The 26,813-nt window shown below is 28.3% G+C and overlaps 1 protein-coding gene across 1 annotated transcript in view; it reads left to right on the top strand.

The window, feature by feature from the left end:
- LOC105847788 (potassium voltage-gated channel subfamily A member 2) overlaps positions 1 to 17,722 on the top strand; it is an 18,180-nt gene extending 458 nt beyond the window's left edge. Inside the window, exons 1-2 of the mRNA XM_065793851.1 lie at positions 1 to 740; positions 17,132 to 17,722. The exon at positions 1 to 740 is cut by the window's left edge and continues 458 nt beyond it. Of these exons, the coding sequence (XP_065649923.1) occupies positions 1 to 740; positions 17,132 to 17,340 (949 nt within the window). The 3' untranslated portion in view covers positions 17,341 to 17,722. The remainder of the gene's footprint in view (positions 741 to 17,131) is intronic.
- Positions 17,723 to 26,813: the final 9,091 nt, after the last annotated feature.

Below are 26,813 nucleotides of genomic sequence, written 5' to 3'. Positions count from 1 at the left end.
AGCATTGGAAGTTGGAACGAAAGGGTTACATTTCAGGGAAAAATATTTATCGTCTTGTAAAACAGATAACAACAGGCGGAAAGCTCACAATCAAAAGAATTGGCAAACATATATATGGAATGTATTAGAATGTACCGATTCTTCCCTCTTTGCTCAAACTTTTTCTTTTTTTTCTTTATTTGTAATAATTCTTTCAACAGTGGTATTTTGTATGGAAACAATGCCAATTTACAAAGGAAATGAGCTTTCAAATGAAAATATAATAATGAAAAATACTTTATTATATTTGGAGAGGTTTTGTATAGCATTTTTTACAGCAGAAAGTATAACTCGTTTCTTTACGTCTCCAAATAAACTGAGCTTCATTAAAAACATCTCCAACATTATTGACATCATTTCAATATTACCGTTCTACATCACATTAATTTTAAATGATAACGAAACAGTGTCAGCTTACGTTCTGCGCACATTACGACTCACTCGCGTGTTCCGCATATTTAAACTATCACGTTATTCAAGCGAAATGACAGTTTTAGGCATTACAATAAAAGAGAGTTTTCTCGAACTTCGTGTTTTTTTACTTTTCATATTTGTAGGTGTGCTAATATTTTCAAGTGCAGTTTATATTGCAGAAGATGGAGACCCAGAAACACACTTTTCCAGTATTCCCGACGCTTTTTGGTGGAGCATTGTAACTTTAACAACAGTAGGGTATGGAGATGTGTACCCAAAATCTCAAAGTAAGTGTTTATATATTTTTGTATATTAGTCACTGTACGTAAAAATGAAAAAGGTTCGAATAAAAAGAATGGTAAAACTAAGCTGTTTATGTTATATATTAAAATATATATTAAAAGTTAATAGTTTAAATAAGTAATAAAATACTGTTAATTATGTTTAATAAATATCATAAAAACGGGTTTCTTTACACAACTGTGGAAAACTTTGCGTAACGACATGTCTATGATGTTTTACTCTCTAGCAGTTAAAGATTTGAATTATGAAGGCAAGACCATTTGGAACTCAATGGTTTATTTTAGTTCCAATACGAAAATTATGTAAAACAGAGTTTTAACAAGATTTACTGCAACAGTAGATTTATTTAAATATTTAAAAAAGCAACAAAAATACTTTTTGAAACTTTTAGATGAGCAGCAGATCAGAATTGAACCCATAATATAAGCAAACTTCTTAAAGTGTTTATCATATTTTCGATTTTAAGTATGTAATATTTTAAAACCATTTTCGAAAAAAAATTAAAGATTTATGATTTAGTATAAAAAACTACTTTTTTGATAGAAATTGGGACAACTGTGTCTAATGTGCAAAACAACCATCTAAAAAGAATACTCTTAGGTGCATAATACGTGGGAGGGGACGTTTATTATTTTTAGGAAACTTTTTCCACCCACCCCAAGCTAATTAAGACCCCCCGTTTATTAATTTTTACTTGTTATCAACAAAAAAAAACATCTCAATACTGAAGAAAAAATCTGAAAATATATATACCAGTCACTGATACGATTTAAAAACTTTATTGTAAAAAAATCTCTTAGGGGAGAATGGGGTGAGATGGGACAAAAACATTTGCTTGCGTGCTGCGCTTTCAATTTTCCACAAAAATCATACAAAGTGGTTTAAAACTATAGTCCAATGAATTGTCATGTTAAATCATTGCAAAACCCATTATTTAACCATCAAATTAAGTTCAAAGGACTTGGTTTTTTAAAGTTACACTGTTTGTCCCATGTCACCCCATGTTGGGGTAAAATGGGACAATGGTTGGGGTGAAATAGAAAAAATAGAAACAAATATAGAACAAAAATAGAAACAAATAATTTTAAGCATTATTTTATTGTATTCTACTCCTTATAAAACATAACAATACGCAAAATTTATTTATGCTTAACAAAAATAAAATACCATTCTAAATGCATTTGTAACTTTGTTCAACAGGTTGCTTGATGTTTAAATTGAGTCAAAATTACGTTGATGTCTTAGGGGGTAACTTTTTTTTCCTTTTCTTATCTTTATCTTCTTATTTTCTTTTACATTCTGATAAACTTTCAACTAGTTCATTTCTTGTTGGTGTGTCAGTCAATACCAGAGTCATTCTTTTTGCACTTTTTCTCTTTGCCACCCATTCACCCGCTTTTGGAAATGGCCTTATATCTTCTGCTGTCCAATAGTAGGCAGGAGTACTGATTTGCCGTTTCTTTTTATTAATAACTTCAGATACAATACACAGTGATGTGGGAACTGCTTGTTTGTCGGAATTGTCATTTGCTGGAATTGGTCGATCAAATATATAAGAACATAAAAAGTCGACATCAATGAAAACATATGGATCGTATGGGAAAATGAAATCACATGCTGAATTGTAAATTTTCTTTAATGGCCCAAATACTGATCTGTCAAGTGGTTGCTAGGATTTCCATACTCCACAAAATGATCAAACCATTTCAAAAATATTTCTGTATTTATCCATCCACTAGGATTAGCATCACCTTTTGTACCTGTTGCTGCACCTTTAAGCATGTGGCTACGAAAGTGGACACGAGGAAATATCAAACAGTTGTCAGACTTGTTTCATCAATATTGTTTATGCAATCAGCAGAAAAGTTATAGCGCTTCTGCACACTGTCAAGGTTTTTGAAGAAAGTATCTACATTTGTGCGATTGAAACTAGTTGTTCGACTGAGGCTGGTAGCTTCTGGCGTACGAATAGATAATTATGTACGATTTAAGAATAAATAAAACCATTCAGTTCCAGCTGTTTCACTCTTTTTCCAGTTTTCTGGTATTTTAAAGTCATTTTTAATTGCATATTGATATGCAAGTTGCTTTGTTTCTCTAACATCAAATCCATAATGCATATTAGATGCTTGACGAAGATATATTGAAAGTTCTTGTGATATATTCATCTTCTTGTGTCTTATTAAAAATATATTTATGTTGTTCATCAAAGAATAAGTTACTGTAAGAAGTTTCTTTATTAACCTTTATTTTTGCCTGTAAACTTGATTTTGAAATTGTATACTCTTGTGCAGTTGCTCGTAGTGATAAACTGCCAGATTCGACAGCCATCACAGCAGTTTTTATTGTATGAGCATCAGGCTTTAACCGACTTGTCACTCGTTTGTACTTTCTTGGCATCTGAAAAATTATTACTCATATTACTCACTCCATTATTTAAAAAAATTATGCTCTTTTTAATTGCCTTAACCAAAATCCAGATTAGGCTATAAATTTTAAATTTATTTTAATGAAAATAAAATAGTATCACAACCCTATAAAATTTATAATGCGATTAAATTTAATAAGGCTAATAGTGAAGAACTTTATTTAAACTGAATTTAAAATACAAAAATGATTGGCATTAAAACAATACCTACTGGGAAAGATGTCTTCAGGACAAAGTAACAAAGAAATCTAATTAATTATTATTATTTTCTATGATAAAAAACACTTTACTATAAAGTAAACATTGAAATCTTATCATAAACATAAACATAATTTTCTGTTCACTTGCTTTTTTACAAAAATATTGATTATAAAAGTTAAAGTACAGTAAATTAAAAAAATGATAAAATTGAACATTTTATCATTTTTTTAATTTACTGTACTTTGTCCCATTTCACCCCAGTTCTCCTGTCCCAAGTCACCCCATCACAAGTAGGTGTGAGAAAACCTTTATTTTATATAGTTCTCGTTGCCATATGCTAATCATATTTCTTCTGTAGTTAAATAAAACAATAGTGAATAATTAAAAACCATAAACATAAAAATATATGAAAACAACACATAAATATTTAATATTAATGATGTCTTCAAAATCCAGGAAAGTTGTTAGATTTTTACATATTCGCAAATAATCCGAAAAAAAAAAACTTCTGAAACTTAAAAAACACAATAATATGAAAAAGTTATTGCAAACTTATAGCATATATAAAAAACTTTTGCTTTTTTTTTAATTTTTCACTGAGATATTGGTAAATCCCATTTCACCCCGTGTCCCATCTCACCCCGTTCTTCCTTAAATCTCAATTTTTTTTAAACTAGGTTTTTGTTTATTTCTTGGTACCGGAAAAAATCCCCCCAACAATTTTTTATATATTTTTGATCTTTATTATAAATTTAATACTTATTATAAAGCACGATATGTGTCCATATATCGACTGACTTTATTAAAAAAAGGCGCAGTGGAGTGACCATTCATCGACTGACTAAAATAGGGACAAGCGCAGCGGACTTTCCATACATTGACTGACAAAATAAGGACAGACACAGTGGAGTAGTGGAATGTTCATATATAAGCTAAGGGTTTTGGCTTGAAATAAAAACGGACTTACTAGTATTTCTAAACTGCAATTAGGACTGTGTGACCTGGACACTTAAAGTAAGATAAAATTTAGATATAAGTGAAAAAGATCAACTTTAAATAATTTACATTTTGGAATGAAAAGTTTTTATTGATTGGTTAGAAGAACTTTTGTTAAAAATATTATACCAGGCACCCAAGTACGTCCAGTTCATTTGATAGGTACTCAGGAAATTTTACGATTTTTAACGGTTCATATTGACAATATGAATGTCTTTTTTACCGGTGAGAAATTCATAACCACTCAATTGAATCGTGCATTTAACAGTCAGCCTCTTATTTAATAAAAGATTGATCAGGTTTCAAGTTTTTATTTTAAGTTGCAAGTAGGTAGCTCAGTTAGTTAGAGCGTAAAACGAAGCAGTTAAACCCGGACTGCAGTACGATACGGGTTCAAATCCTATCACCGCCAACTCAGCGCATGAGTAATACTTTTGTACTCAAAAATGTTGGTCATAACAGATGCTACTTTGAATTAGTCTTAATGACTCTTTGTGGGTGTTCCTATGCTAAGCCAACAATATCTTCGGATATAATATTTTATAGAAAAAATAATGCATTAAATTCAAATAAATAAATTGTTTTTCAACTAAATTTTTAATAAGTAGCAGCTTGCTTTTGCGTCAACTTATTTCATTTTACGTCTTCAAAAAATTTTGATAGTTTCTTATTTGTATATTTTATGTTTTTTCCTTTCTGATTTTGTGTCAATTCAATATTTCATAAATTCTTAGTGTAAAATTGTAAACTTCTATAAAATGTTTCTAATTATGTTCAAATATGTATAATTATGTTTCTAATAGGTTTTTATCAAATTTTTTTGCAGACCATCGGCAGCTTAGTAGGAACCTTGTCCGCTAATTAATTTTGAAGAAAATAAAAGTTTAAATGTAAAATCTCTCTTTTCAAATAAGAAAAAAAGTTGTCTTTTTAACGTATGTTAAACACGCAGACCTAACTAATTTTCTAAGCACAGTAATAACTTACGTATCCATCGTGACAAATGCGTAAAAAATTTCTACCGCTATTTTGATGTTTATTGAAACTATAAGCTTTTTTAAAAACTCTGTCCGATTTGTCTGTTATAGTATATAGTATCATTATTTATGTTATGTTTAACATCATAAAAAAAAAATTAATGCCCATGCGACAGGATTTGAACCCTCGCGTTAGGGTGGAGAGAAAATGACTTTTATTAAAAATACAACTATTTTCCCTGATTTCTATATTAGTTATTAAAACACTAAAAAAATAAGACCAAGGTAAGCATAATTGGACAAGAATTACCCCTTGCAGCAATTTAGCTAATATAATAATACTTAATATCGAAAAAATTGAATATTAGGCATATATTAAAATTCATGCTCTACTCCGAGTTTTGATACAAACCAAATTTCAAAATGTTAGTAATGGTATTTAGTTTAAATGAAAAATATTATTTATGAATTAATAATGTTTAATAATAATAGAACTATATTATACAATAGAATTTGTAATAATATAATTAATCAAATATGGTTTGTGTTAATGACGAGTAGAGCATGGTGACGAGTAGAGCATGGATTAAATGCGAAATATTTAACTTTTCTGTTTTCCAAAATTACTTTTTTTATTGTTATTTTATAGTTTGAATTCCGTTTGAATTTAGTCTTATAATATAACCAATTTTGAAAACTTGTTTTTTAAATATTATTAGCTTAAAATTACTTCACTATATTTCTTATATGTTTTTCATATAAAAAAATTGTTAAAACTATGTATGTTTTTATGCACAGTGTAATATTTTGCTATGCTTACTAATACCATGATAATACTATACTAATACTTCGCTCATTAAACTTCATTAAATAGAATATTAAGATATAAAACAGATATCTATTATTTGGGTACTCAAACCTCTCTCTGAGGTGCAACTGCCAAACGAGCTAGATGTGATATTATCTCTCAAATAGTAGTACAATTAAATATATATCATAATTTTACAAAAAATTCCTGGAAAAACAAAAAAAAAAAGAATAAAACAGCTTTAACAGCAAAATATACCATATTGTATATTTTGCTGTTAAAGCAAAATTATAGTTTACGTAAAAGTATTATACGTAAAATGTTACGTCTCGGTTACGTAAAAGTAACGGACATTTTACACGTAACATTACTTTACAGTTTTACGTATTGTTATGTAAAATGTTACGTCTCGGCTACGTAAAAATAACGGACATATTGTACGTGACGTAACGAATCTCGTTTACGTTACAATAAGTAACGTAACTTTAAAATGATATAAGGGAATGTGTCATTATTTACATTATTTACAAAGAGAGTTGTTCACTTTTTTGAGCAAAGCAAAAAATTCCAATTGCAGTGAAAATGAAAATAAAAAATTTCAGCTCTTTAAAGACAAACTTGCCAAGTTGATTGATATATCTGCTTGCCAATGCAAAGATCTTAAATGATGCTGCTATGGAGCACAATTTTTGGGAAGATACAAGGAGCGAACTTAAAACTGGCTGTTGGATCAATAGACAAAGAGCTTGTTTCTACATGCAAATGAGTTTCCACTACGTCATTTGTTTGTGGAGCTGAATCGACCAAAATCTGGTTCTAGATACTATTCAGGCTCAATTAAAAAGTCTTTTGTTACTTGTGAGATTTTAAAGGTTGTTTAATTCAATCTATAAACCATGTTTCTACCAATGTAGAAATGAGATATGTTGCGTTCATATTAAAGAGAATGTTAAAAAAAATGTTTGGGCTAAATTTTTTCGATTAAAACGAAAGAGGTCGATTATATAAAGAAACAACAGAGCGTTGACTGAAAAATGCTCATTACAGATTAGCTTTGCCTTTTTGACATCTTTACTAAGTGGCACTTGTTCTGCCAATCTAGCCCTGGACAACAGCCTCAATCTAGATAGCTTACTACTGCCAATGGGGTCCTTAGATTACATATTCCTACCACAATCCTTCATCATATTTGGTAACTATAACGGCATACATTATGCATGTTTATTTTCTTATGTGGTTCATCATCAAAAAAGAGTCTATTACCGGGTAGTAACCAACGGGAAGGTATCCGGGTACCCGTCGACAGCCTTAGTTATGAACAATTAACTCTTCAGTTTTAGAAAAAAAAATAAACAAATCTTTCTTGGTTTAGTAAAAGTCCTTTCTGGGCATGATAGTTTTACCTTCTTGAAGAAAGTCAGGAGTTAAAGCTTTGTTAAACGATCCTCTCATACCTCTCTAAAAGTAATTAGTGCCTATAAAAAAAATGTAATAAAGTTTGTTTGCCTACCTTTTTTACCACGCATATAACTCAATCTTTAGATAAAGCTTTCTTTAAACCACTAAAAACAGCTTGAGGTAAAATCACCACAGAGTAAAAAGGTTCTCCTGTTGTGTGCATAAAAACAACAAAATTTTCCATAGTTTTTAATTGAGTTTTTGATTTTTATTGAGTAATTAAGATATTGATTGTTATTTGAGCAGCCGTAGAGCAGTGGTTTGCGCGCTTGCTTCAGAAGCTAGAGAGGTTTAATGCAAGTTTTATAACATCAGTAAGGAAGGAGCCGTGAACTTCTTTTTGAACGCTCTTCCGCGGTGCTCTGTGATAAGACCGTAAGAACTTCTTGGGCCATCTAAAAAAAAAAAAGAATCAGGCTAAAAATGTACAAATAAGGTTTTACAAAGTGTTTTGTGTATCTGGTCAATGTCAATAAACTTCTAATGCAAACAGAAAATGAGAATAGTGCGACGAAAGAAGCTTCAGAGGTCAACATTAAAAAATTCACATGACAAAAATTCATTAAAAAATTCACATGACAAAAATATAAAAAAAATATACTTTCTTTACGGCAAGTAAAAGTGTTAACATATAGATTTGGAGAAATTTGATGAGCTTCAATCCATAAACATTCAGTAGCATTAAAAATCAAACTAAAAAAAGTTAAGTAAAAAAAGATAAAAATGAGTTATTTTATCTTTATTTATGAAAGTAAACTTTTTCCTGGACAAATTCAATATAAATAATGCTTATAATCAGTAGAGGCATTGAAAAATAACCAAAACTAGATAACTTTAAAAAGTGCAAAGTTTTCTAGTCTTTGCTAATTTTTATAAACTTTTCTTAATTTAATTAATTAATCTTTCGTTTGTATGACGTTTTCGTGAAGTGTGTTTTGTTAGTTATTTTTTATATATAAAGAATCATTAATTTTGTTAAAAATAAAATTTAATAAAAGAAAATTTTAAGTTTTTAGGAAACTGTTTAGTGTTAATTATATATTTTTATCATAGCATATTAAATTCTTTTTAAACCAAAATAACAATAAAATTATTCTTTAGTTTTGAAATCTTCTGAGAGTTCTTCAAAATGTAAAGATAAAAAGAATTTACTTTGAACCAATCAAATCGGAAACTTTTGTAAATATTGTGCAAAGTTAAGCAGACCCCCGTTTAACTCATTTTTTTAAATAATCTTGGAAAGCAACTTTTTTAAAACTTGATAAAAAGAAAAAAAAAAATATGAAATTTAACCTCCTCATTTTGAGGGGTATAGAAGCTTTATGCAGTCATAACTTTTGTACACTAAAATATTATTAGATAAATCTTGAAATAAAACAAAAAATAAAAATTTTGTTTAGAAAAGTAATATTTAAAAACTCAGTAAACTCCCTCACCCTTGGTGTTTGTGTGAGCACAAGATTTAAGGGGTTTTTTGCTTTCATCAATCGATGCAAAAATTTTCATTTGATATAAGCATAAACCTACACAAGTTTGAAGTTCAATTTATTTTTGAAAGTAATCTTTCTTAGTTATCAAAAAAAGCTGTCATGATCTCTGAACGAATAACTTGAAATGTTAAATAGTTTTATTGTTAATTAAAAATACTTAAAATACTATTAAAGAAAATGTTTTTTCTCCTTCTTTTACTATGGCAAAATTGCAAATACAAGATTCAAAGAAATCATTTATCTATTATGTAATTTATTGTTGCGTTGGCATCTCTTTTTTTAAATGTTTTAAGATACAGGATGGATCTTAAAAAAAAAATTTTCTCCAAACAGTTGTGACAAAAAGTGTCGCAAGCTGAAATTTCAAAACTGACCGATGTTTCTCGGTCCTCAGTTTGATTTATTTTCCGGCTATATAAACAATCTATTAAAAGAGTAACTGTTTTTTGAAAGAAAAAAAAAGAAAGGATTTGAAGATAAATATAAAGTAATATCTACCATTCGCTCCATAAAGGCAAATCCATTTCAGTCGCAGAGAGATCGAGAAAATTTAAATGCAACCAAGCTTTAATTGGAAAAGTACTTAAAAAAAAGACTTTAGGGCAATTCTAGAAATAAAAGGAGTGGGGAAAGGGAATCTTTAAAAACTATTGACTAGAAAACAAAATAAAAACGTCCTCAAAAATAAGAATTTGTCAACTCCTATGTGTCAAATACCGACCATATTTCGGAGAAAACAAACTATCAGTTGAAAATTGTCTTTTTTGGAGAAAGAGGGGGATAACCGCATCCCCCACCCCACACCCACCCCACCCTTAATCATCATCGATCTTCCTGTCAAATTTTTCTATTAATGCTCGTAAAATTGCATTTTAAAGTGAGATAATCTATTAATTTAATCTACAGCATCAATGTTTGCAAAATTGAAATATTGTATAAATGATGCTCTTTTTTTATCATTTAAAACTTGGATGAATTTTCTTGGAGTAGTTTAAATGTTATGAAATTTTTTCTTATTGAAAAAGCGACAAAACCATTTCATAGATTGTTATCTTATATTATTTAATTGTTTGTGTTCAGAAAGGTAACAAAGCTATATTAATAATGGAAATTTATAAATAAAAAATAATCTTTTTCTATTATCTCATGTAATATATTATGGTTATTTTTTGTCAATGGAGATTCTTATTTTTTTGTCAATCGAGACTAAAAATAAGTGTGATAATCAAATAATACAAGTTTAATTAAATATGACGCAGGCATCTTGCAGGGAAACAATTTTCAGAATGTTTTTCCAAAAAATTATTACGAGGTGCTGAATTAAGCAAAAACTCAATTTAAAATTTTTTTTTCTTTCTCCATTTTTTGCCGTAAAAAAATATAAATACAACCACTATTTCTAATATACAGATGGCCGGGGCAAGAAGAAGACACAATTTGTCTTATCGCCAAGCCCCAAGATTGATTCCGTAAAAAATAAATAATTTTGTATAGAGTATATAAATGTTACCAATATATATAAAATAAGACTTTACTTTAAAAGGATAAAAACAAAAACAAAAAGTTACAGGGTCATAAAGAATTTTTTTAAAGAATTTAAAAATTTTTAAAAACTTTCTTTTTTAAAAAAGTAAAATAACAAATTCTTAGAAATAAATATTAAATAAATACGTATATAAAGATTAATATAAATTTGCACAAAGTAAAACTTGCAATAAAATAAAAAAATAAAAAAAAGATTTTTAACAAGAAATTGAACCTTTCCAATTATAAAATATATATATATATTTATTTGTATATAAGCATGCTTCAACCAAAACCCTAAAAGGGTTGACAAAGATAAACTTTAAACTAAATCAAAAAAACTTATCTGTGTCACCCGAAAAAGTCAAGCACTCCATCACTAACTAGGAGCAACTAAATAGGATTTAGGAAAAAGTAAGTGTTTTGTTAAAAATCTTGTGAATTTTTTATGATTGATTTTCTAAAATATATTTCTCAGGTTTTGGGGAACTATCCATTTTCTTGGTTTCCAAGTGAAAACACTATTAAAAAAAAAGGTAAAAATAAGTTTATAGATCTGTCAAAAGCATTTGATACAGTTGACCACACTGTACTCTTAGAAAAAATAAATTATTATGGTGTAATAAACAAAAAATTTTCTTGGATAAAAAGCTACCAAACTGACCGAAAACAATATGTGATAAATCCGCATTCTGGTACATTATATATTCGGTGTGGAGTACCACAAAGTTCAATTCTCGGCCCTCTCCTTTTTTTAATATATATATATAAACGACTTTTGTGATGTATTTGCGAATTTAAATTCAATTATGCATGTTAATGACACTAATTTATTTATGTTCAATAGTGATATTAATCAGCTATATGGTGAAATGAATATTGAGCTGTTAAATAATTAAAGCTCTCAATAAACGTAGACAAAACTCAATATACATTATTTTATAAAAAAAACGCAGGAAGAAAACCTGTCACTTAAATTACCATTTCTTTCCATAAATAGTAAACAAATTAAAAAACAAGAATATTTAAAGTACCTAGGAGTCTATGTTGATGAAAACTTATCTTGGCTTTCCCACATACAATACATTGAGTAAAAAATTAAAAAAACTATTGGTATAATGTATAGAGTTAGTCCTTTAATTAAATACTCAAAGTCTTAAATTAATATACTTCAGCCTAATTCGTAGCTATATTAGTTATGGTAACATTGCATGGGCAAGTATACAACCTTCTAAACTTAAAAGGATATTTAGTGAACAAAAACATGCTTGAAGAACTATATACGGAAAAACCAAATTTGAGCATGCAAAGCCATTAATGAGGGAAATGAAGATGATGAATGTATAAGAGATAAATACATTTCAGCACATGATCTTTATGTATAACTATTTAAATCTCATACCAAAATACTTTGAAACTAAATTTAAGATAAATCAAAACAATAACTATTCTCTGAGATCAAACGAGAGGCTCACATACAAACTACCTCGTTAACTATCTAAATACAAAGAGTATAGTATAACATATCGAGGGCCTAAGATATGGAACAGTTTTAAAAATAGCCATATCAATATGGTGAAAAGAGTAAATTCATTTAAGTTTTATATAAAAAAGAAATTTTGAAATCAAATGACAGCTTTCAAACTTAACACATACACTATCGTTTTTTTATTATACACTACAGTTTTTTAACCTAATTTTTTGATATATAATAAGAGGAATTTATTCCTCTTATTGTCTTTTTTTCTAAATTTCTTTTTACGGAGTTTTGTAATTTTTTTAACGGATTTTTTTTTATTTTATTATAATAACGTTATTTTCTTTTCACTTGTTAAAGCTCACATAGGGGCTCTATAAAAAGATTGTGTTGACTCTGGTCATCCATATCTTCTTTTAGCCCCTGCCTGTTTATATAAATATATATATATATTTTTTTTTCTTTTTTTTATGGAATAATTTATTTTATATTATTGTATAAACAGCAAAATATACGAAAAAAAAAAACCTTCAGGGTGTATCCCATATTCTACCTTTAAGAGTATATCACATGGCCTATCCCTTAAAGTAGCAAATGATACTCTTTAAGATAGAACATTATACCCTTAAGGTAGTTATTAACACCACATGTGACCTTTTTTAATATATGTTTTTCTTTTAAAAATATAGTTTTCTGCCTTACAGGGGTGTACTATGTAATACACCCTATAGATAGAAAGTTATACTTTTTTTTTTTAATGTAAAAAATATTTTTTTATATTTTTTAATGTATCAAATACAAATGCAATTCTAAAATTCATGTTTTTTTTTAAATATTTTATTGTAGTCAGGTAACATGCATTTGAATTTCAAATGAAATAATTTTTGAGACTTAATTTTTAACTCAACCACATTCATAGGAAGACTATTTTATATATAAGCTATACGGTTAGTAATGAAGTTCGAGAGTCTGTATTTTCTGGTATTTTTTAACTATTCTGTACTTTGATTTTTTTATGTGCCCAGCAGAGTGCTGCGAATTTGTTGAATGATAATATTTATGTGCCCAGCAGAGTGCTGCGAATTTGTTGAATGATAAGTATTTTTGTGAAGGTCTAGTTTATCAAATTGATTTTTTTTTTTTTTTACAGATTTGCTTAGCTTGCGATTACTGCAATTTGACTTCTTCCAAACAATCTAGCCGTAAGTTAAGTAATGATGTAGTAAATGAAAAAAAAAATTTTAGATATTTAAAAATTAAAAAAAAGTTTTGTTATTTTACTACATTTATGTTGTGTAAGACGTTGTTTTTCAATAGTTTTATATAAGGTGTCAATCATAAGTTATCATCAAAAATTACTCCTAAAATACTAAAATACGGATCTAAAATTACCCTAAATAATTATAAAAAAAGCATATTCATTTTTTATGTTTGGTTCATAAAATAACGGAAGTTAATTTGAAAGTTTTTTTCACATTCAAAGCCAATTTCTTGCAAACAAAACATTTATTTATTTTAATTTTTTATTTGCAATTTTGAGTTTTTATAGTTTTACATAAAAATAAAAAATACTAGAGTCATCTGCAAATAGAATATAATTTAAAAGATTTGATGTTTAAAGTAAATAATTTATGGTTTGCAAAAAAATATGATAATAAAATAATTGTAGTAAAAGGGTAAATCGGGGCGACGACAGGGGCGACAACGGGAAAGAAAAAAACGTTTGCTTAATTCTCTCCCGAGACTGTTACGGTGGTTGTCCTTAGTTAATATAAAAGAATTATATTATAGCTTTACAAGCTATAATAAATGTTTTTTGAAATGATAAGTTTGTTTGGCAAGAATGAGTTAGTCTTTTTAATGCAAGTCTTTATCTTAAACGCTACTTGCAAGTTTTGCGCTGATTACTTTAAAAAAAAAATGTTATCTTATTATTCATTCCGCAAAAAGAAAAATTTATCTTAATTTAAACTTGTAGTGCAAGTATTTGATATTTTTACTACACGGTTTTTGTGGAAAATATAAGACAATTCAAAGTTAAATTTTTTTGATTTTTAGATGTCAGCATAATAGTTCCCAAAAATTTTTGAATACACTTTAAACTTTTTTATATTTTTTTAAGATGATTAAAAATTATAAATATCAGTAAATGTACTTTGATAGCTTTTTACGTATTAAAGTAAACCACTCATAAAAAAGAAACTTTTGTGGCGAGAATTTCCAGCTTTGATTCTGAAACGAACAGTGGCGTAGCTAGGGATTCTGGCGCCCAGGGCAATGCTGAAAATTGTGCCCCCCCCCCTCCTTTAGCAGACATGTAAACTAAAAAAAAACTTAATGTTTCCAAGTATATGACAACTTTAATTAAAAAAATGCAAATGCTAATCATAATGCAAACTCAATTTAACTCATGTTTCCAATTGCGTATCCATTATGGTTCATGTGAATTAGTCATTGAAAGTGGCAGATGGTCAATCAGATCAAAAACTATTTATAAATTATAATTTGATCTTTCAAGCTTTAACTGCAGCAACTTTATCTATTATGTCGTCAAAGTCTGATGATTCTAGAGTTTCTCTTTCGACACTAAGAATTGCCAAATCAACAAGACGTTCTTGCCCCATCAAAGCTCATAGAAATGAAAGAATAAGCTTCGACTTGCTGAAGGAACGTTTGCAACTGATTATTGACACAGCAATTGTGAGCAAGATTTGTAATGCAATGCGTAAATTTGGAAAAACGTCATCTCAGTATGTCAAAATAAATGATAGTAAATCCAGCTGAGTTGTTGGTATTGGGCCCCCACAAGATTTAAGCAGCATCTGACAGTCTGTAATTTTAGTAAATAATTCTGCTCCACTGATATCGGTACTGTAAAAGTTTCCCAGATCCAACAATGTTGCTGCAAACTTTCTTGATTTTTATCACCATCCTTCTTTAGTAATATTCTCCATCAAGCAGGAATCTAAATTTTCTATTGAGATCATTTAATCGTCTAAAGCGAGTTGTTGTTCTTGTTGGAAACAATCCAATATCACTTTTCAAAACTCCGCTAACTTCATCTTCAGCAGAGAGGCCACTATCTTCAGACCTTTCATCTGGCATTATTTGCCGTCGCCTAAATCTTCTCTTAACTTCAATTCCCTATTTCATACATCTACCCTTGTTACGCTCAATTGCATTTTGGCACAAATGATCACGAAATTCTTTGAAATCATTTTCCAACATTTTAATATTAGATGCTGCATCTTTAAAGTTCATTGTGGGATCTTGTAGTCGTTTGACTGTTAGTCCCTGTTGGCTCTGGATCTGAGTTGTGAAATCATTTATTTTTATTTTTTTTTCCGTTTTTGGCGCCCCACTCAGAGTGGCGCCCGGGGCAAATGCCCCACCTGCTCTCCGCTTGCTAAGACTCTGGAAACGATAACCTACTTTTTTAGTTCGTAAAACTAATTAAATATCTAAAGATTATGTTTTTGACTTAAATAAAACAGTCTTACAAATATATTTTAATATTCTAGAAGAGCTTTTTAGTAATAACCTATTTGAACCGGGTTTAAATTAAAGTCGGATTTATAACGGAAATGAATCTAAGCTAACATTTGTAAGATTTTAAAGGTCTTTAATTTGTTTGCTAACAAAAAAGTATAAAAAATACTTTTCATTTTTTGTCTCTAAATGAATTTTATAAGATTTAGCGATCTTTGGAAGTTTTAGGGACCAGATAATTGTTAACTTTGTTAATTACAAATTACACATTGAAATTTTCTCATGTAAGCTAGCGATAACAAATAGCATCTTTTATCACTATCACTATATATATGATTAGCTTTAATTAAGACCGTCCCAAAGTAATTTTAAATAACAGGAAGAGGAGGAGGAGGGGGGCAGGAGTTTTGCCAACTATAGCCAAAAAATTTATTTCGCTCACTAAGGTATTTAAAAAAAAAGTCTTCGTTGGCTACCTTTTGCCGAATTCCAAATGAAGATCCAAATTGACAGACTAATTTTTGAATAAAATTTCCTTTGGGGTTTTTTTAAGCCTTTAAAAAGTGTTTACGAATCGGTACGCACATCATGGATAATAAAACACCTAGCATTAAGAATTCAAATTAAACTATAGCCCTATTTTAATTATTATAAAATAGAATTCAATTTTAAAATTATTAAAATTAAACTCTAGTTCAATTTTAATAAATTTGATTAAAATTGAATTATTAAAAATAAAGTTTGTCAATTTTAAAATAAATCCATAGTTCGATTTTAATTAACAAAATAAAAAAATTAATTAATTAAAATCCAACTATTGATTGATTTTGATAACTTTGATAACAAAATAAAAAAATTAATTAATTAAAATCCAACTATTGATTGATTTTGATAACTTTTAATGCAAACAAATTTAATACTAAACAAAAACATGTTTTTCAGTTTCACATTTTTGGTTTTTAATTGCCTAATGTATACTATATACTTTACCCAAAATTACCAATTTTTAAAACGGTATCAAAATTTTTTTCATATTTTTGCTCTTGCCTAATGTATACTGTCTCGTTTTGATCAAAAATTGTGAGTGCCATAACTCAAAATTTTGCGCTCAAACTTTTGATCCCAATTTACTTACACTCACACTTTTGGTTACACTCACACTTTTGCTTACGCTTACCCTTTTGCGTACACTCACGCATTTGCTTACACTCACACTTTTGCTAATACTGACACTCTTGCTTACACTCACATTTTTTGTTACACTTATATTTTTGGTTACAGTCACACATTTGGTTACACTCACACTTTAGCATCACACAGTATTAAGTAGGTTCTATTTTGCATTTAGTTATTTTGTTGCTTAATTCTATGTCTTTATAATTGATTCCTAAACTTTGAATATGTCTTACTTCCCTATATTACTCTAATGAAATAGCTCCAATATTGATGTCTTATATTGAATACCTGATATAACTTGATAAAGTAATATATGATATAAATCCATTTTAATTTTTTTTTGTTTTTTAGCTGGTAAACTTGTTGGTGCTTTCTGTGCAATTACAAGTATCTTAGTGGTTGCTATCCCAGTACCCATCATTGTTAATAACTTTACCCAAAATTACCAATTTTTAAAACCGGTATCAAAATACTGGGAAATTTTACAACAAAAAAAAAGCATGAACTTCGAAGGATTCAGTAGGGATATATCTCTTAATATAAGTCAAGATAAGGGTTAATTCGATTGATACGTCATTAATAATGTTGCAATGTTAGTGGAAGTATATAATTGCTTAGTTTAGTTGGTGACGTTATTTACGATGACTACGCCGATATTGTGTTACATCAAAATGGTATTATTTCACGCAATCAACGTAGTATAAGTTAACAAAAAAAAAAGTTGCGACAACAACAAGATCAGTTTAATGTAACAGTTATACAATGTAATGTAACAATTATTAATTTTATGATTATAACTGTTATTATCCAAAGCTTTTGTTTTGTTAATTATCTGGTTAACCATAACATTTTTATAAAGAAAAATAAATATTGTTGTATTTTTGATTGTTGTAAGAGAAGAGAATATTATGAACATTTTATAGAAAATTAAACATTTCAATTAACATGGCATTTTTTTAAAGTAAGGATATTAAGATATTTTCATGTAAAATCTTATTTTCCATTATTTACTAAAACTCAGGACCCATACAACTGATCGAGGTATATATTCTCACCCTGCCTCATAAATATACAGAGATGTATATATATACAAATATATAACTATATACAGATAAATAACTATTTATGTTTAACATAAATAGTTATTTATCGTTATGTAGAAATATATAAAATAAATATATAATTTAGTACACTGTGTCGCTGAACAAACTTTGAAAATTTTGTACAGAAACGATTGAAAAAATTGTACAGAAAAAATTTATAAATACTGTTAGCTTTATGTTTAGCGAATTCAAAAATATATTCAAAAAAATTGTAATATTCCGTCCTGATGAAATATGGCATTTTAAAAAAAAAAAAAAAAGATGTTACTAAGAGTATTTTTTTAATGTTAAATTTACCTATATTTCAAAACTTTAGGTGCTTATAACTTTATCATATGTTCATTTCAAATCGTTTATTGAAAACGCTAAAATTTATGTAATTAATTTATTTAAAATTTATGTAATTTATTTAAAATTTATGTAATTTATTTAAAATTTATATAATTAATTTAAAATTTATGTAATTAATTTATTTAAAATTTTCTTTTTATGGTTGCTGTTATAAAAAGATATTTCATAAATAAAATCCAGTAAAGAATTTATCACCTGCTTAAATAAAATGCCAAACTGTTCACCAAGTCATTCTAAAGCAAGAGAAAAAGTGTGCGCAATTTGCTACAGAAAATCAGATACCATACTTATAGTAATAATTATAAGTATATAATAATGATAATTATACCATACTTTTTAGTTCACTTCATAAAAAAAAAATTATTTTATAAATACAACATCAATGACCCAGTCTTTGGAATTTGTTCAAGATGTAAAACCGTTCTTCATTAGCATGCTCGCCCTTATACTTTCCCGCTTAAAAGATGGTTTTAAATTCATAAAGTTGCTCTAACAGGTGTGGTCATGGAGACTGTGACAAGCAGAAAAGAGTTTTGCGAGTGTCTTATACGTTCAATTGCTAAAAAAAAAGGAGTCAACACAAAACCACATGTAGGAAGACCAGGGGAAGTTTTATACACGGATAATTTTTTTCTAACTAAAGATATTTAGATTTTATTATAATAAAAACCATTCATTAATTTAGATTAAAACCATCTGCATCCCAAAAAGATGTGCAACCAATTTTTTGTGAAAATTTTAAATTTAATAGGACACAAGTGTACAACCCAGATGCAAGTACCAAATTTACTTACACTAACTTTAGGAATCACTGTAATGAAGAACCTTGATAAAAAATTTGCAAAGTCCTTCATAAAAATTTGCCTTACAAAACAAGATCCTCTCATTAAAATGTGGAACACCATTGATGGTTTCTAAAGGTATGAACTTTAAGCTAAAGTTAAATATATTATTTAGAAGTCAAACCATAATTTTAAAAACTCTATAACTATAAACATCAAATAAATGTAGGTCCATCATGCTAATCCTCTGTGGACACATAATGATATGAAAAATCTGAAAATTCAAAGACAATACACAGAAAGTGATAAGATGTATGTACTTAGCACCATTACTAAATGCGTACGGGTAAAACCTGGTTTAAAATCTGTTTAATCGAGTCTTAAAAAACATATATAAGAGTCAAATAAATGTATTAAAGAACTCTTTGAAACTGTTGACCTTGAAAATTCCCAAGAAAAATCTTTTAGGTATTAATTTTCACCATATAATGCTATAAGATAATTTATATAATAGTTTAATAATATATAATTTAATAAAATAGCTATATAATAGTTTAGTGAGATTTATTTAATTAAAGGATACTCTAAATTAAATACTGTTTTATTTTGTTTCGTTCCTTAACTTTTTTAAACCTTAAAATCTTACATAACATTTAAATGGAAAAAAATTTCAAAAAAATTTAATTTTCTATTTTTATATAACAGCATTTCAGAACTTATTTGGAAAATAACTGAGAAAAGGAAGGTTCAACCTCACAAACATTGCTTCGTGTAGCACAAATCAAAACAAAATTAAAAAACTTTTTAATAAACAAAAACATGCAATGAGAATAATATCTAATGTACGCCGTTTTACTCACTCCAAAAAACTATTTATAAAGTTAAATATATACTCAATGTCTACCAAATAAATATTTTTCATTATCCATTAGAGGACCAAAAGTATGGAATAAAATCTAATAAATTTAAAACTCTTGAAACTCTTGACGAATTTAAAGTAAAATTGAAGCAAATGCTCCTAGTTAGTGATGGAGTGCTTGACTTTTTCGGGTGACACAGATAAGTTTTTTCGATTTAGTCTAAAGTTTATCTTTGTCAACCTTTTTAGGGTTTTGGTTGAAGCATGCTTAAATACATATAAATATATATATATATATATATATATATATATATATATATATATATATATATATATATATATATATATATATATATATATATATTATAATTGGAAAGGTTCAATTTCTTGTTAAAAACCTTCTTTTTATTTTTTTTTATTTTATTGCAAGTTTTACTTTGTGCAAATTTATATTAATCTTTATATAATTATTTATTTAATATTTATTTCTAAGAATTTGTTATTTTACTTTTAATTGATTATTTAATTACTTCAAAAAAATTTTTTTTTAAAATTCTTTAAAAAAAATTCTTTATGACCCTGTAACTTTATGTTTTTGTTTTATCTTTTTAAAATAAAGTCTTATTTTATATATACCGTAAACCGGGGTAACTTTGGCCAGCGGGGTAACTTTGTCCATTTTTAAAAATTTTAACTAAACGTTTGTAACTTTTTAACAGTTAAGTAACGTTTTACTATTTTTGTTTTATTTGTAAATGCAATCTTTCTTGCTTAAATTTTAATATGAAGTTTGTTGCAAATGCTCTTTACTATAAGTGAAAAAGAATGAAAACTACATCTTGGTAAAACACAATCAAAAACTGTAAAACAGAATGTTGTCTGGGCGAAGATAAAAATGATAGCAAACAACTCAGTTTTACTTCTGTTTTAAAGACAAAAGTTCAGATAAAATTAAGTGAAAAGTTTTTGGCTCAAGTAACAACATTCTGGTTTTTTAACAGGGTGGTCAAAGTTACCCCGAAGGTTTATACTCTTTTGGGGTAACTTTGGCCATGTAAATAATATTCATTTTAAAGTAGTTTGATCGTTATTTATTCTAACTATAATATTTTTTTGAAGCATGTTATCCGAATTGTTTATTTTGAAAAACAGTTTTTAGCGTGATTGTATTTTAGGATTATTAAAAAAGTATATTTTCTTGTTAAACTATTTGTTGTTGTTGTTGCTAAATCATAATTTTGTTAACTTTATAAAAAAATTAAAATTTAGAGACTCTTATTTTTAAATTCAATTGCAATATTATAAAATTATATTATAGTTTTATAAATTACTACATTGCAGTTTGCTTGTGTTGTTCATATTCACTTTTGTTTAAAGCATAATGCCTCGTAAATATAACAAGCATAGTGTTGGAAAACGTGCAGACAACACTTGTTCTAATACCATTCTTTTGAAAGAGTGTATGGGTGCAATTAATGAAGGTATATCTATTAGTCAAGCCTCAATAAGGTTTAGTATACCAAGAAGCACTATAGATAATAAAATGAAGTCAAAGCATAAAAAATGCATTGGTGCACCAACCATTTGTACTTATGATGAGGAGCAGTTATTTTCATCTAGAATCAAGGTCATGTGTGATTGGGGATTTCCATTAAATAAACTTGATGTTAAAATGTTATAAGCTGGTTATTTAAAATTGCAAAATCGTACTGTAAAAGTATTCAAAAACAATATTCCTGGTGATGATTGGGTCTCAAGTTTTATGAAACGTTCACAGTTAACCCATAGAATAGCATCAAATATTAAAAGAAAACGTGCAGCTATAAACAAAGAGCAATTAAAAATTTATTTTGACAATATTAGACTTGAGCTTGAAGGAGTTCCACCTTGTAACATTTGGAATTATAATGAAACATATTTGCATGATGACCCTGGTAATAAAAAAGTTGTTATGTAACGTGGAACTAAGTACCCTGAGAGAATAATGAATAGCAGTAAAGCTTGTTTCTCTGTAATGTTTTGTGGAAATGGTGTTGGAGAAATTCTTCCACCATACACAGTTTTTAAAAGCACACATTTATACGATTTATGGATAAAACATGGTCCAAAAAATTCTCGCTTTAATCTGGCTGGTTTGATGAAGTTACTTTTGAGGATTGGTTTTTTCGAACATTATTGCCATGCATTAAGAAGCAAACTGGAAAAAAAGCATTAATAGGTGACAATCTCTCCTCCCAATTAAGTCATAAAATTATTCATTCTTGTGAAAAATATAACATTCATATGCCTTCTGCTCAATTCAACCCATTTACTCTTGATGTTGCATTATTTGCACCATTAAAAAAAGCCTGGAGAAGTATACTTCTGGGTTGGAAACTTACTTCTCGTGGTAAAAAATGTGCAACGTTACCAAAAGAAGATTTCTCTAAGTTGCTGAATGATTTAATGACATCCATTAATGAATGTTCGAGAAAAAATTTAATCAGTGGATTTAAAGCTTGTGGTTTGGTGCCATTTAATCCTAATGTTGTGTATATCAAATTACCAAGTGAAAACGCCTTAAGTCCTCGTAAAGCTTTAGACCAGAGCCTTTTAGACATATTAAATGAGAAAAAAAAATGAAGGTGGTGATAAGAAAGATGTTACACAAAGTAAAAATAAGAATAAAAAAAATATATCCAAAAAAAGGCTTAAAATTGAACCAGGAAAATCTATTTCTGTAGAATACAATAGTGAAACAGAAACAGCATCTGAAGGTGAATCAGACTCTATTGAATTTATGATAGATTACTGAAGAGATGCCTTAATTTTTCTTAAAAAAACAGTTTATGTTACAAATTGTTTGTTTATGTTACAAATTGATTGTGTTACAAATTGTCGCAATTTGTGTTACAAGTTGTGTTATACAAGTTTTGTTATAAATTGAAATAAGTTGTGTTACAAAGAGTTTATGTTACAAATTGTTTGTACTCTCTTATTTTTTGCTTTTTCTGACATTTAATAAAAAAATAATTGAAAAAAAAATAAATTATTTTTGCTAATATGTTTCTTTAATACTGTTTATATTTATTTTTATTGTCCCTTTTTTAATTTCTTGACATATTTTATGTATCTCTTTTTGAAATAAAAGCTAATGTAAGTTTAAATTACATTAAATGTGGTTAATAACACTTAGTTTACATCTGGTGCTAAAAAAACAATTTACTATGACAAAGTTACCCCATTGCCGGGTAACATTGACCACCTCATTATTTCCATAAAATCTTGGATTTGGTGAATATAATGAAAACGCCGTTTTACCAATTAAATGATATTAGTAATGCACAACTTTTAGCATCAAAATAGTTTTGGGAAAATATTCCTTTTTTTCAAAAAGTTATCTTCTTTATCAAAATTGGTACAAAGTTACCCCGGTTTACGGTATTGGTATCATTTATTTATTTATTTATTTATTTATTTTTTTTATTACAAAATAATAATTATTTACAATTATTCTTTATAATTTACATTAACTCAGGTTTTTTAAACTTTTACAATGTATAGATTTCACAAGTGTTAGTAAATATGTACATTTTCTATTTTGTATTTATTTTATAATATATATTTTTATATTTTTGATTTTTTTATCTTTTTTTTGTTTTTTGATTTTATATTTTTTTGTGTTTTTTGGTTTTATATTTTTTTGTATTTTATTATTTTTATTTTTTTGCCGTTGTGCGGAAAGAAATCATGAGTTTAGATCAGGTTACAAAAAAAGGAGAAATTCTAAAGTAGGTTGAAAAAAGATTTATAAGGTAAAAGGGTTTAGATCAAAAGAAATTATAAAGAATTACAGGACTTTTACACAAACATTACGTGACGAACATTATAGAAAAACACTTATGTGTTAAAATTATAGTTTATAAAATAAGGGCTGGCAGTGATTTGCTAATCATATATAATAATAATTTTGTTGTATAACATAGAAAAAATTGCAAGAGGGAAGGAAATCTTTACTAAACATACAAGGAGCCGTAGTTTTATTTTAGGTCATAGGTTTAGTTTCAGATTTCCATTCTCTACTTGACAGAAAACATTTTTTATACAAAAGTACTCACAGAAAATGTCCGCGGTGTTTCTACGGACATGATAATTATATTTTAAGGTAATAATATTCCTGATGTTCCTGATTATTACCCTGATCACTGCCATTGGATCAATTTTTTTGTTACTGAACATGTGGTGGCATCTACTGTTCCATATTGCACTCATGATGGTTTAAGTGAGTGTCAACAGCAGCTGCGAAGTGGGGTTTTTCTCCGATAAATTCGCTGTTTCAATCAAGAAAATCGAATTTATCGGAGAAAAGTTGTTTCGGGATGTCAAGGAGTTATATACGTGTTTAAAATACTCCCAAATTTCTACAGAAGGAGGACAGTAGGCAAAGATGTGCATGTTGTCCTCCATTTTACCACAAGTTTTGCATTTGTTATTTTTGACGATCTGCTGCCTTGTGCTTTTGGCTAGCAAGGCCGCAGAAGGTAAACTGTTGTGTAAGAAGCGAAAGAGGATGTTTTGATTCGGTCCGCATGCGTGGGAGGTGAAGTTTTTTTTCCAAATTTGGGTCCACGGCATTGTTGTTTTCGTTGAACCGTTCCATAAAAGTTCTGCTGGGACCACTGTCTTTTTGTTTTTTGCCACTTCTAAGTAAAAGTTTTTGGTTGTTTTTAAGAGGAAGTTAAAAAGGGACCCGTTTTGCCTAATATTTTTATTGTTGCTTTGTAGTACTGAGACGTTTTGTTGTCCCAGTGTTTTGGAAAATTGTTATGCTTTAAAAAGTTCCAGCTTTGGTTTTGGTTCGTAAATTTTATAAGTAAACTCGCCAACCAATACTTTGAAAAGTAGTAATAGTCGTGAGCTTTCTCGTCTTCGCATTCTTTCAGTTGAAAGAGTGTTTTGAGGCAAAGTGCAAGACTTTGCTCCTTCGGTGATAAAATTCCGAGACCCCCGCTTTTGACGTGTAAAAAAAGTGTCTCTCTTTTGACCGGATTGAAATTGATTTTTTGCCACAGATTTTCGAAAATGGCTCTATGCAGACGTTCTATTGCCCATTCGGGAACGGGCAGCACGTTTGCCAGAAACCACACTTTTGACATTGCTAACGTATTTATCAACATAGTCTTTCCCCTAAGTGACAAAGTACGTAGTCCCAGAAACTTGAGTTTTTTCTCTATTTTGTTTAGAGTTACTAACCAGTTTAAATTGGTAGTATCGCTCGGTCTGGTGTAAAAGGTAACACCTAATATTTTGAAATCGGTGTTGTTGTTCCACTCTATGTCGTCCAATTCCGGGTACATTTTAGGACCAAAACCCCTAAGAGCGAGACCCTTGGTTTTTGAAGCGTTGATCACTGAACCACTTGCTTTTTCAAACAGTTTTATTTTTTCAAAAAAAAAGCGGACTGATTTTACGTCCCTGGCAAAAAAGTTCAAATCGTCTGCGTACTGCTGTATTTTGATGGGTTTAGGTGTACCTGGTAACGGGAAACCCTCTATTCTGCTGTCCGCTCTGATCACCAAAGCGAGAGCTTCGGGAACAAAAACGCACAGCAAGAGAGAGAGGGGGTCACCCTGTCTAACTCCTCTTTCCGTAGGAAAGGAGGCTGACAGGTAGCCGCAATTCAGAACAGATGCCGAAACTTCTGAATATAAGGTGTTGACAAAAGATACAAAACTTTCTCCGAGATTGAATTTTCGGAGAATCTGAAGCAGAAACGCACGATCGACCTTATCAAACGCCTTTTCTTGATCTATTGACAAAATGAAACTAGGTAGATTTTTTAAGTTTAGTGATGTGTGACAAGACATATTTTTGGCTGTCTTTGCATAAGCTAGTTTTGGTGTAAATGCTTTTATAATATGAAACAAGGGAGTTTAGTATTTCACTAGGTTCACTTGTCAATGTGCCGTCATTCTTTTGTTATGCAAACGTTATGCAAACGTTGCCTGGTGTAGCACTAACGTAACTAAAATAAATAAACTATTACTTAAACAAAAGCAAGCTTTAAGAATTATTGGAAATGTAGATCGTTTCTCGCACACCAAACCTCTATTCATTAAATTTAATATTCTCAACGTATTTCAACTAAATCTCTATCAAATTCTTATTTTTATGTTCAAAGTTAATAAAAAAATAGCACCTATTTTATTTAACTCTTTTTTGGAAAAAATATATCATCTATACCCAACACGATTTTCAGAAAACAATTATGTTCAACCTAAAACCTATTACTCTGTTACTAATTTTCTTAATTGCTAACAGATGTCCTAAACTTTGGAACACGCTATTAAATAATGAGTTAAAAACTATTTCTTCTATTAAACAATTTAAAAACAAACTTAAGCAAAAGCTTTTAATAAATAACAACGAATTAAAATTTTTCTGAAGCCTTTGATTAGGAGTAATCACGTTTGTCTATTTCTTTATAAATATGGTTTAAATATATATTCTATATACATTTCAATTTGTACATTATGACCTTGTTTTTTATCTGATATAATAAACTTTACATTTATATAAGACACATTAAGATACTAAAAATGTTTTTAAAAATGTTTTTTTTTTGTTTGTTTGTTTGTTGTTCGTGTATTATCTGTTATTTTATAATTTAAATTCAAAAGGTTTATAAATCTATAACCAGTTAGGAAAAAAAATAATTTAATTAAAATAATTAATTAAAAAATCTTTGTATACTTTTGGATATATTACACTGTAATATAGCGTAAAATGTTTTTTAGTTTTTATTTATCGTTATTTTATTTTAACGCAACGTTTTGTTTAACGTTTATTTAACGAGTTACTTTGTTATGTATTTTAATTATTGACATTTTTATAAAAAGGGGCTTGGTGATAAGACAGAACTTGTCTTCGTCTTGCCCCAGCCATGTATTTATATATTT

This window comes from Hydra vulgaris, chromosome 03 (genome assembly GCF_038396675.1).
Source record: "Hydra vulgaris chromosome 03, alternate assembly HydraT2T_AEP".
Classification (NCBI taxonomy): Eukaryota; Metazoa; Cnidaria; class Hydrozoa; order Anthoathecata; family Hydridae; genus Hydra; species Hydra vulgaris.
Note: the sequence above shows the minus strand (reverse complement) of the source record. Positions and strands in the feature narration are given on the sequence as shown.